Source organism: Littorina saxatilis, linkage group LG16 (genome assembly GCF_037325665.1).
Source record: "Littorina saxatilis isolate snail1 linkage group LG16, US_GU_Lsax_2.0, whole genome shotgun sequence".
In the NCBI taxonomy this organism is placed as follows: Eukaryota; Metazoa; Mollusca; class Gastropoda; order Littorinimorpha; family Littorinidae; genus Littorina; species Littorina saxatilis.
In genome coordinates this window covers 21,583,044-21,595,113 of record NC_090260.1, presented here as the reverse complement: position 1 = coordinate 21,595,113, position 12,070 = coordinate 21,583,044, and the positions used below count along the sequence as shown (strand labels likewise).

The window sequence follows — 12,070 nt, the reverse complement described above, 5'->3', positions numbered from 1 at the left end:
CATTAAAATGCAGCTTGGGGTCTATAACTGAACCGAGGTACTTGTACTCATCCACTCGCGCAATTTGCACACCATCGATAAAAAGGTCAGGGGTTATAACAGGCTTATTTTTAAAATCAATTAGCATTTCTTTTTTCTTAGTATTTAGGTCCAAAAAGTTGTTCTTGAGAATTGGATAAGTCAATGATGGCGGAGTCGTCAGTATATTTGACAAGTGGGGTTAAGTCAGCGCCTCTACAATCATTTTTGTAGAGGGTAAAAAGAATTGGTGAGAGCACAGTACCCTGCGGCGAGCCAATAGATGTGGATCGGAGAGACGACAGCGCCCCTTCAAAACGAACACACTGTGCTCTGTCTACCCAAAAAATCAACAATCCAGGAAATGAGCTTTGGGTTAACTCTTAAATCAAGGAGTTTACGTGCCATAAGATGCGGTTGGATTGTGTTAAATGCCGATACAAAATCTACGAACACAATACGTACAAAAGATACTGGGTTTTTTTCCAGATGAGTATGGATGTGGTGCAAGAGGGAGAGTGTTGTCATCTGTACTTCTATTTTGCTTGTATGCAAATTGTAATGGAACAAGGTGTTGCTTTGTTTGTGACAGCAAACGCTGAAGCACAATGTGCTCAAAGCATTTCATTATAATGGATGTCAGGGACACAGGTCTGTGATCATTACATTTTAGAGAACGGGGATTTTTGTTCTTTGGGACAGGGCAGATTGTAGATTTGTTTTCACAGACTTGGTACGGTACACTGTTTCAGGGACATGGTAAACAATATGCTAAAAACTCTGCACAGCTGGGATGCACAAGATTTCAGGATCTTTCCAGAAACGTTATCAAGCCCCATGTCTTTTGTTACATGCAGTGTTGAAAAATTGGAATACACCGCCTTCTCATTCACCTCACAATCAACAATGTCTTCACTTTCTTTTTCCATTAAAACTGACAATACACCACTAAGATCTTCTTTAAAATCGTTCCTCTCAAAGCGACTATAAAAATCGCTCAGCTGATTAGAAAAGCCTAATTGTTCCTCTTTTGACATAGTATTGGCACGCTGTACCTTCTGCTGCCCTGTCAGGGTTTTCGAACCTTTCCGAGCATCTCTCATATTGCTGGACTGAGAATTTAACTCTACTTTTTCTTTATACTTCTTTTGTTCTTCTCGTAGTTCCCCATTTAAGGTCGTCCACTTGACCATTGGGCACACCTTTTGCATGAAAGATTTCTCTAACAAGAATCACGTGACCGCCGCTCAAATACGGGTACCCCCAAAATCGATGTGACAAAAACGGAAAATCGACGAAAAATCATGCACAACTTGGCGACTTTTACACACGAGGAGAAAGTCAATTCAATTGTCTAACCGGAACAAATGGCAGGAGTTTTTGTGGCAATTTTAAGGGTGCCATTACATAAAGCGCTGTTTTTAGCTCGACTGCTTTGAAACATTTAGGATATTATGTCTACACACTGGACGTACTTCGAGTAAAATTTGGGATTGTTAAAAGTATTTCAAATGTTATGTAATGTTGTGGAAACAGTTTTGAAACCTATCATAGCATTGTTTAAACTAACGTCCGAACGATTTTGCATGTTTACAGACAAATGGTTAATACAAACACTGCCAAAGTTTCATTCGCGAAAAGCTACTGCTGTCAATTTGCTAGGCCTGTAAACACGGTTGATCTCTTTTGGATTATTGCTTGGGTACTGCGATGCCCAGCCATGTGTGACCGTAGCATGTTTTGAGAGGCAAGCAGCAATAACCGTTGTTAGTGTAAAACAACGTGAACGTTCCAATTTGTTCTCATGTGTTTTGCATGGCCAGCAAATTTAGACCAATGGTTACACGCAAATGAAACTTTGGGCATGTTACACGACACTTGAGGTTGCCACAAGTTCTCAAATGTCGTATACTTGTGTTCTTTTATTCTACGTCGCCCGTCTTCGCAGCAGCAGAAAACAACTCGTCAAATTGAGTTCGAGGATTTATTTAGCATTCCATACATACAACTGCACATCGTAGCAGAACTCAAAGTAGAAGCTTTTTCACACACAAATCGCGCTGGCCTATATAGTAAATACTCAATCTCGAGAATATTCCAAACCGAACATGATACAACTACATTATACCAGCCGTCTATGGACTAGAACAGTGACGTTCTCTGTGACGTACATCAAAAGCGCCGACGCACTTAATCCGAGCGAACGCCACGAACCCACGACTCAAAACAACGTGGTAAACAACTTGTTTTGACAGGACTAGAAAGTTCACCTGCATTCTCGTCCAAACATAAATATTGTGTTTACAAAACATAATATCGGTACTCTCCCACAAAGTACAAATAAGTCAACTACATGCAACACACAAAACTGAACCAAAGTTCAGCAACGGCAGCGTTTCCTGACAGGGCAGAACTTGTATCAATCATTTCTCTGTAGACATGCGAAGTAGTAATGTTTTTGGACGTCAGTAAACAATGCTATGACGTGTTTTAAAACGTTTTCCAGGACATTGCATAACATTTGAAAAAATACCTGTTACTAACTGAAAGTTTACTCCAGTATGTAGACATAATATTGCTGAAATACAGCGCTTATTTCAGGTACCCCTCAAAATTTCCGCAAAGCCTCCCGTTGTTGACCCCTCATGCGATCGACACTTGGATCAGTATGAATAACATAGCACACGAAATACTCAAGCCAGCTAAACAAAACCGCAAGCCAGCTAAACAAAACCGCAAGCCAGCTAAACAAAACCGCAAGCCAGCTAAACAAAACCGCAAGCCAGCTAAACAAAACCGCAAGCCAGCTAAACAAAACCGCAAGCCAGCTAAACAAAACCGCAAGCCAGCTAAACAAAACCGCAAGCCAGCTAGACAAAACCGCAAGCCAGCTAAACAAAACCGCAAGCCAGCTAAACAAAACCGCAAGCCAGCTAAACAAAACAGCATGTTCTGGGTAGATAACTAATTTGAATTGCTCCTCGTAAGTAAAAGTTGCCAAGTTGTGCATATTGTGATTTTTCGTCGATTTTTAATTGGTCCTTTCCGTTTTTGTCACGTCGATTTTGGGGGTACCCTTATTTGAGCGGCGGTCAAGTGATCCTTGTTAAACAAAATCTGTTATCCGAAAGGTGTGCCAGATAGTCAAGTGGATGGCCTTAACTGGCCAAGAAAGTTTGAGTGAAAGGACACGAAAAATAATGCTTAAATTAGGGTGCGAAGTGTGTCGCAAAAGTTTGTTGGCTAAGCTTTCATGCGGTACAGATATAACAACATGTACAACTATGCTATCAAAGCTAAGCTATACAGACTTGACAATAAGCAAAACAATTCTCCACCTTGCGCAAAGGCACACATGTTTCCTATTTCTTCTTCAGTCCAAAAAGAGATGAAGATCAGGCTCCTCAGCATTTCCCAGGCCAAACTGGAAAACAGAGGTCCACAAGAAAGGACGAGAAAGCAGAGAGCGACAACGATAAAACGTCGGTTTTGTTATGTGAAGGTATGTTTGTGATATCGACACGCTTTGTGCAGCATGCTGTTGATACATCGTGTTACTTGGAACCTAATGCCAAGAGATACGCAATTCTAAGAAACGATATTTTCTGACCTTGTGATTACGTGATGTTTTAAACAAAAAGACTTTATTCTGCAGAAATCTTTTTTCGCGTATTATTTCATCCAAAAATATAGGCTTCCTGTGTTAAATGCACTTAGTGGACGCTCCGAAACAAGCTCTTGGATGACAATTTTTCAAAAATTAGTAATGAAAAAACAACATTTTGTCAAGCATTTGGCGGTTGTTAAACCAGGCAGAGGCTGAACCATGAAGATGAAATATGTATAAGTTACACCTCCGTCCATCCATGGTATCGCGTGGTATATTGTCAAGACTGGGTCAATGAATATGATGACGTCACTCGAGGCTCTGCCGAGAGTGACGTCATTATATTCATTGACCCTGCCGAGACAAGATACCACGCGATTCCATGGATGAATCGGAGGTGAAACGTATATATCCCGTGACCCATCAAAGCTCATTTTTGTTTTGAAATGTCTTCACAACGTACAGATAATGTATAACGACATCATCGTCATTACAAGACAGGTACTATATACTTTGTTTGTCGTCTGCAACGAATCTAGCCCTGGTAGTTGACACGGATTGTAAAAGCTCCAATCGGGCCTGCATTGACCGGAATAAATGTTCAATCTGCTGTCATTATGCCACTGAACCTTTATTCTTCTTTCACTTTTTTTGTTAACATTGTAACGGCATCCCAGAAAAGTCTTTTAGCTGTTCCAATTAAAGATTACCGGTCATTAATTGTCGATGTCAACTCGCTAAAAAAAGCCATTGGCTACCTGCTGGCGAGGCGCATTGATACAACCTCAACTAGTCTCGGTTAGCTTTGAGGGTCATTTTACAAGTAGGAAATATGAAGGCCAACGAAATACCGAGACCATAAGGTATGCGAAGTGATGACGTCGAATACGTGACGTAAGTTGATGCATGAATTCTTCCGGACTACGTCAGTCAATTCCAAAGATCGCTTTCGTGATGAAAAGAATTTATTTTAGAGTTTGCTGTCCAGAAACCCGTCAAAAAAGAAGGGAAAATGTATGTGAAATATAAAAAACAACAACAGGAGCAGAGTGATAAGATAGGAATACAGAGACATGTTTCTTGGGACTTGACCCTTGGTGGACTGAAAGTAGTGTGTGAACAGAACAGAACCAATTTTGTCGGTTTACAACCGCATGAAAGCAAGAAAGAGATCGTCGTCAGATTGAATTACAATGACATTAACATGCTTCCATTTGAAACTTCGAGGTCTTCATCGTGGATTGACGCCCTCCCAAAGCCTAACTGAAACCCTCCGTCGCTTCGCTCCGTCGGGCTTCAATTAGCTTTGGTCGGGCGTCAATCCACGATGACGACCTCAAAGTTTCAAATGGAAACATGTTAATGTGTACTTGGTCTAAAATTTGGCTCTACATCATATGTCGTTTTGGGTTGTTAAATTTACTGTATAAAAAGGTGATATATTCCTTTCATTTCAGATGACAATGAATGGACACAGTTGATTGATAAACCTTCGCTTGTTGACAGTGAGTAAACATATTTACTGACACTGAATAAGACAGTTTGAGACTATGCCATCGAACGTTTTATAAAAATGTGAGCGCTTTATAAAATCGCCTTGAATACACTTTATATTGAGCGTTTCTATAAATTAAGTAGATGTGCAACGCCAAGGCACTGCATACCCCAGCGAAAGACAAACCTCTCTCTCTCTCTCTCTCTCTCTCTCTCTCTCTCTCTCTCTCTCTCTCTCTCTCTGTCTCTCTCAGTCTCTCTCTCAAACACACACGAACACACACACACACACACATACACACTGACACACATATACACACACACACACATACCCCAAGTTTCACACGTACACACATACACACTCACTAACACGCACTCACTCACTCTCTCACACTCACTTCATACACACAAAACACACCCCCATACGCACATATAAACAAACACACATACACACACATACACTTACGCACACGTACAAACACACACCCACCCACCCACTCTCTCTCTCTCTCTTTCTCTCTCTCTCTCTTTTTCTCTCTTATACAAACAGACACACACCCACACACACACACACATACACACACACTCACATGTACATAGGCACGCATGTACGCACGCACACACCCGCAGACACACACACACACACACACACACACACTCACACATTGACTCACACAAATCTCATACACACAAAACACACACTCATACGCACATACACGGTTGGGCTAGTGGTAAGGCGTCCGGCCCGTGATCGGGAGGTCGTGAGTTAGAACCCAGGCCGGATCATACCTAAGACTTTAAAATTGGCAATCTAGTGGCTGCTCCGCCTGGCGTCTGGCATTATGGGGTTAGTGCATACTGGGACTGGTTGGTCCGGTGTCAGAATAATGTGACTGGGTGAGACATGAAGCCTGTGCTGCGACTTCTGCCTTGTGTGTGGCGCACTTTATATCTCAAAGCAGCACCGCCCTGATAATTATGGCCCTTCATGGTCGGCTGGGCCTTAAGCAAACAAACAAACAAATACGCACATAGACAGACGGACACACACACCTTTACAAACAAACACATATACATACTCATACACACACAAACATACACACAAACTCATGCACACACACACATTCCCACACACACACACACACACTCTTTCTCCCTCTCTCTCAGTCTTTCTCACACACACACACACACACACACACACACACCCCAAGTCACACACGCACACATACACACACGCACTCACTCACTCTCTCACAAAAACTTCATACACACAAAACACACACCCATACGCACATATGGACAGACGGACATACACACCTTTACAAACAAACACACATACACGCACACACATACACTTATGCACACACACACACCACACACACGAGTACAGACTCATGCACGCGTGCGCGCACACACACACACACACAAACACACACACACACACACCCCACACACACACGAGTACAGACCGTCATACACGCGTGCGCACACACACGAGTACAGACTCATGCACGCGTGCGCGCACACACACACACACACACACACACACACACACACACACACACACACTCACACACACACACGAGTACAGACTCATGCACGCGTGCGCACACACACACACACACACACACATACATACACACACACCACACACACTCACACACACACGAGTACAGACTCATGCACCGTGCGCACACACACACACACACACACACACACACACACACACAAACAGTAACACTAACACATGTGCACAAAATGAACACAAACACACACACCGCGCGAGAGAGAAAGACTACAGGGAGGCATGACGTCATGATGCAATAATTGACGTCAAAGACTTTCGACCGTGACGTATTCTTCTTACGCGAGCTTTATCCATAGACTTGGAAACTACGGAATTTCTACCCGTCCAAAGCGGCCTTGGGTGGCGTTTGCTCAAAAAATGGGGGCGCCAATTTTACCCACCGTATTTTTGTTAGTATGGTCCCAATTTTTGGTGAACTTCCATCTCCAACTGTGGCCCATTTTCGGGCACAAAGAATCCTTCTTTATCATGTATTATTCGGTATGCACATTTCTCAAATCGATTACAGTATTCACGACTTTTTTCCGTGACCTTTCGGATTTCATGGGGGCTGCCATTTTGTTCTCATCTCCTCAGTGTGTTCCGGTCTGAAACCGGTTTAAAACACCACTAGGCGGAAACCCCAAAACAATGACGGCCGCCTTTTTCGAAATAACATTTTCAGAGATTGTACACAAAAACAACGCCCGAACGGAAAGACAGAATGTGTCTTTCGCTAGATTGCAAGTCAGGCTTTTCACTTTTCCGATGAAGACAACCGCTGAGAGTGAAGAAACGACGCTGTTCGACTTCAAAATCTCCAGTCGCAGACGACCTTCGCTTTCGCAGTACAGTCTATAGGCAGGTGCAATGTTACTCATTTTGATCAGCTCGTTTACGTATATTTTTTGCATTCAGATCAATTAGAATGATTGGAATCAAAGCAGGAATAACTTCGGCATGCAAATGCATTTATTTGGCGAAATCAGTACAGCAGTAAGCTAGATTTTTTCCCTTCAGTTTGTTTGCGTGACTGAATTTTGTCTTCAAGAATGTACCACTTGCTTGATTTTGATTGTTTGTTCAGCTCATTGGCACGAAATGCATCTTGCAAAATATCAATTTGTTGAATGAAAACGGAATAAGTGACGTACTAACATTTATCTGCTTGCAAAAACAATCGCAAGGATAGATCTATCTGCTTCATTGACAGACAGATTTTCATTGAATTTAAAAAGCATGACTCGGTTTGCAGGCTCTCCGATTAGATCTATCTAGTGTTTGTGTTCTTAGATTTATTGGCCGTGTGGGCTGTTTACGATCATAACACAGTGTTGGTTTGTGCTGGTGCAATCTGCAGATCAAAGGGGATTGACCACATGGTGATGCAGTGATCAATGCAACTTGTGTTCACCACTCAATGCCTTCTACCAATCTCAATGGCAAAACGAAAGGTACAGTAACATGCTTGTGATTTCACATTATGTAATGTCTCTGGCGATCAACATAGTTTTTAACTCTAGTCTAACTGATCATGCTTATTACTATTAGTATTCAATTACATACGATATATTCTCCGCCCCAGCTCCACCCTCACCCCATAGCACTGCCAATCAGCCTCTACACTACAGTCCAACAACTACACCTCTAAAAGCCCCCCCCCCCCCCCCTACCCTCCGTGCAACATATGGTCATAGGGAGTGCTCTAATTGTTCCAGAACATACCCGACCACACTCATACACAGGGTACTGACAAAGGAACTTTTTTTTCAGTCTCCATCAGGGCTGTCACCTAATATATGCAGACAGGTGTAACGGACGTTTTAGCAGCCACTGTACCACACATGTCATAAGGTAAATATAGGTATGTTAGTATATTTACAAACTGTTCACTCTGTTGGTTTTTCTTGCAGCATTTATTCAGAAACTCTGTAAATTGTGGCAATTACATATGCAGACGTTCAACTTATTATTGAAGAAATAGAATCAAAATTGGTTTATTAAGTATTTGAATTTTGATCATGTGATCAGAGAAACAGTTTCTTGAACAGCTAAGCTACAAGTGAAGTACAAGGACAACAACATAAACAGGTGACTGGAGACTCAGGCATTGGTTTTTTTTTAAATATGCACAGCAATGTTTACTCAGTACTGGGGGGGGGGGGGGGGGGGTGGTGGATTTAAAGTGTTCTTTTGGCTTCCAGAGAGGTGCTACGCCTGTTAAGATGGAAATGAAATAGAATAGTTGATGGTAAGGGTTATCACAAAACAGCAAGGATAATGTTGCATGCCTGTATTTTCAGTTTGAGTTTAAAAAAAAAATTAAATACTAGTTTTCTGATTAGCTATAATTCACGTGAGAATATTATAAGATGCTACCTTTTTTTAATTTTTTTTTTATAAGATTAGCTCATTGAGTCTGACAGGAACATAATTGAGGAATGCTTATAATTTCTTGGCCAGCTAAAAAAAAATTAAAACCCTTGAAATGAAGTTTACGCAGGTTAGATGTGAGGATATCTTAATTGGGATAATGCATTTACCAGTAATTACAACGAGAGATTTACTTAGAAAAACTGAAGTCATTCATAAACAATAATTATGATTACAATCACAGAGTAAGGGGAAACATGGCCTTTGGTCTGGAACAGTAGCTGGAATGGTCTACTTGTCAAACCTGCCTGAATGTGCTTTTTTATTTTTGTATACCTAGTGTGAACGACGTTTAGGTATTTGCAGACTAATTATTGTATTGCTGTTGTTTGTTTGTGAGTTATGTTATGGTGTGTCCTAAATTGGTCGGAATTTGTTGTGTAACAGTATGTTCTCATTTGTAATTTGTTTCTCCATGACCCCAGAGGAACAGACTTCATTTTAAAACTTTGAGACCCTGAAAATAAGTGCATGCTAATTTTTTTTTTATTGGGGATAGGCAAGCTCTTGAATTCTTCAAGCCTTGAGAAACTTTCCAGTCTGATATACATGTACCAGAAAAAAGTGTGATCCTAACAATAACATGAATACTTAATTCAATATGTGCAGGAGCTACTTCGGCAGACCCATATATGGCTAGTATCACAATGCAGGGAAGGTGAGTTCATTGATTTATGTTTTTTCCACCTTTTCTGTGTTTGATGTCAGCCGTGATTACCCAATGAGAACTTCAAAACATGTTGCTGACTTGCGAAAACCCAACCATCACATCTGATGTAGTTGTGTAGCCCATCTAGAGGATAGAACATCTAATTTCGTGATAGCATAGCAATGTTGTGTACCTGACTAAATCTCTGCACATCACAGTGAAGTCTTACTTTATGATCATATGATTCAATACCCCCCCCCCCCCCCCTCCCCCCGACTAAACAACGAAGAGCAGGCACTACACACTCACATAACTACCAACTCCACAATGTCATTTCAGAATCAAGCAATCAGGAGAATGAAAGGATTCACCAGTGCTCCGCCACTCGGTTGGATAGCCATCACTATGCACAACAAAATCCATTATTGAGGGTTTCTTGGTCGTTTCTGAAGCTAGGGCTTGGAAGCTTCACATACAAATATTCCTAAGAAAAATCCTTGTCCTTGAGTAAGATTCCCAGTGAATGGGGCCGAAAACAACAAAAATGAATCCTTTTTTGTTTTTAAATCAAAACATTGTTAAATTTGTTATCTTACTCATTGTGAAAGTCTGACCAAATCTGCGACATTGAGGCAAACAAGTTGGGGTGGGCCTTTAACTAAATACTCTGAAACCAGCAGCTGCTTTAAGTAATTGTATGTGTGTTGTCATTATGTACTGCTTGCACTAAATGCATTTTCTTTATCTCCTCAGAATCGAGCCACCCAGAGAAAGACCATTGACATGCAGGGCGCATAGTAAAACATATAGAATTATGGCGTGCAAGTCGGTCGACAGGTGCCAGCCATTATCATCATAACAAGCAATGCAGATCATAGTTCCTAAATGTTTTATGTTGTGCACAAGTCCCTAGATCTGCTTTAATTTTAATGTAGAATTTCATTATCAGATAATTTGAAACATTTTGTTTAATTAAATTGTAAATACGTCCAAGTCAATTTGCAGCATTTTTTCTTTATTGTTCTTCTATATACCCTTAAAACTAACACATAGTAAAAACAAGAAATGTTTGTTCAAGGGAGATCATCTAAAGCTTTTTTTTTAAATCTGTAAAATTGCATAGTGACATCCTCCAAAAATAAAATGTCTTAAGAATAAAGGTATCTACACGGGTTGTCTACCTATTTCTTGATAGCTTTGCTTTTAAGTATAACTTTTTTTTCTCAAAATATTTTTTTAATAAGTTTTATTCAATGGAGGCAATACAAATATTTACAAAAATGTGTCCAATTGTGTGCTTACAAATATTAACATTTCTTGTAGCCCCAAGAAGTGTGTTTTGTCTTGTAACTATTGTGATTTGAGAGCTTTAGCACTGAATGCTTTGCATCCTAGTGTGAATAGCATTGTAAAGCTTGCCTCTTGCTAATTTAGAGCAGTAGAATAGAAAGCAGCCTTCTTTCATATTCTGTGCATACTCCTTGACAAGAGAACCACGAGATTTGTTTTTATTCCGATGTTGCCTTTTCTATTCAATTAAATACTTAAATCCTACGTGCAACACAAACCTTTTTTGTGTTGGTTTGTTTGTTTATTTTTATATTTTGTAAGTATAGACCGTACTAGAGACCAGTCTTTCACCGCCGTATGATTGATCTGGAAATCTCCGCTAAGCAGTTCAATAACATAATTAGTACATGGCTAAAGCATTTTTGCTACTCCACTCAAAATATGTCTAACTACGCACTCGTACTCTCTCCCTAACATAACACTTGTTCATGCAAAATTGTTTGCGGATCAGTAAAATTTGCGTGAAATATTGAATTGCGAATTTTTTTTAATTTTTGTTGTTGAAAATTACGTAATCTTCAAAATAGATGAGTGTTTACTGAAGCGATAAACTATTTATACAAGTTAATAAGAATGGTTTGTAAGATCAAATACAAACCAGCAATACAACTGCTGTCGATAGATTACCCCCCTTGACTTCTCTGTCTGTTGGGTCAAACTACGCCAGACATTTCTCTTCTAGTGGCTCCATAGCATGAGATACAGGCTCCGAGGCAGAAACTGCTTCGTTCTGAACTTGAATACATCGGTTCCTCTCAGTTACATAGTCTTTTCAGGGCCGGACTAGGCGAAGAGGAGGGGGGGGTTGCCAGTGGTAGCCCAGGGGGATGTCCCCCCTGGCGGCAGGGGCGGATCAGTTCATTTTATGACTGTTTTTTTTCAAAAGTATATTCTGAAGATATGGGTGCGAAGCGCCGAGCCGACGGCGCGAAGCGCCTAGCTTGCTAGGGGG

The 12,070-nt window shown here is 40.8% G+C and overlaps 1 protein-coding gene and 1 long non-coding RNA gene across 3 annotated transcripts in view; both read left to right on the top strand.

The window, feature by feature from the left end:
• LOC138951496 (uncharacterized) overlaps positions 1-12,070 on the top strand; it is a 51,804-nt gene that overhangs the window by 15,514 nt on the left and 24,220 nt on the right. Inside the window, exons 4-5 of the mRNA XM_070323101.1 lie at positions 3,396-3,520; positions 5,083-5,130. Of these exons, the coding sequence (XP_070179202.1) occupies positions 3,396-3,520; positions 5,083-5,130 (173 nt within the window). The remainder of the gene's footprint in view (positions 1-3,395; positions 3,521-5,082; positions 5,131-12,070) is intronic.
• Positions 6,786-11,003, top strand: LOC138951526 (uncharacterized). 2 transcript variants are annotated; one of them, XR_011451145.1, is made up of 5 exons: positions 6,786-7,547; positions 8,047-8,140; positions 8,460-8,550; positions 9,729-9,777; positions 10,522-11,003. It is a non-coding gene; the product is annotated as an uncharacterized lncRNA (long non-coding RNA). The 2 variants fall into 2 exon arrangements; XR_011451144.1 differs by having other exon boundaries at positions 6,788-7,547; positions 8,460-8,540; positions 10,522-11,002.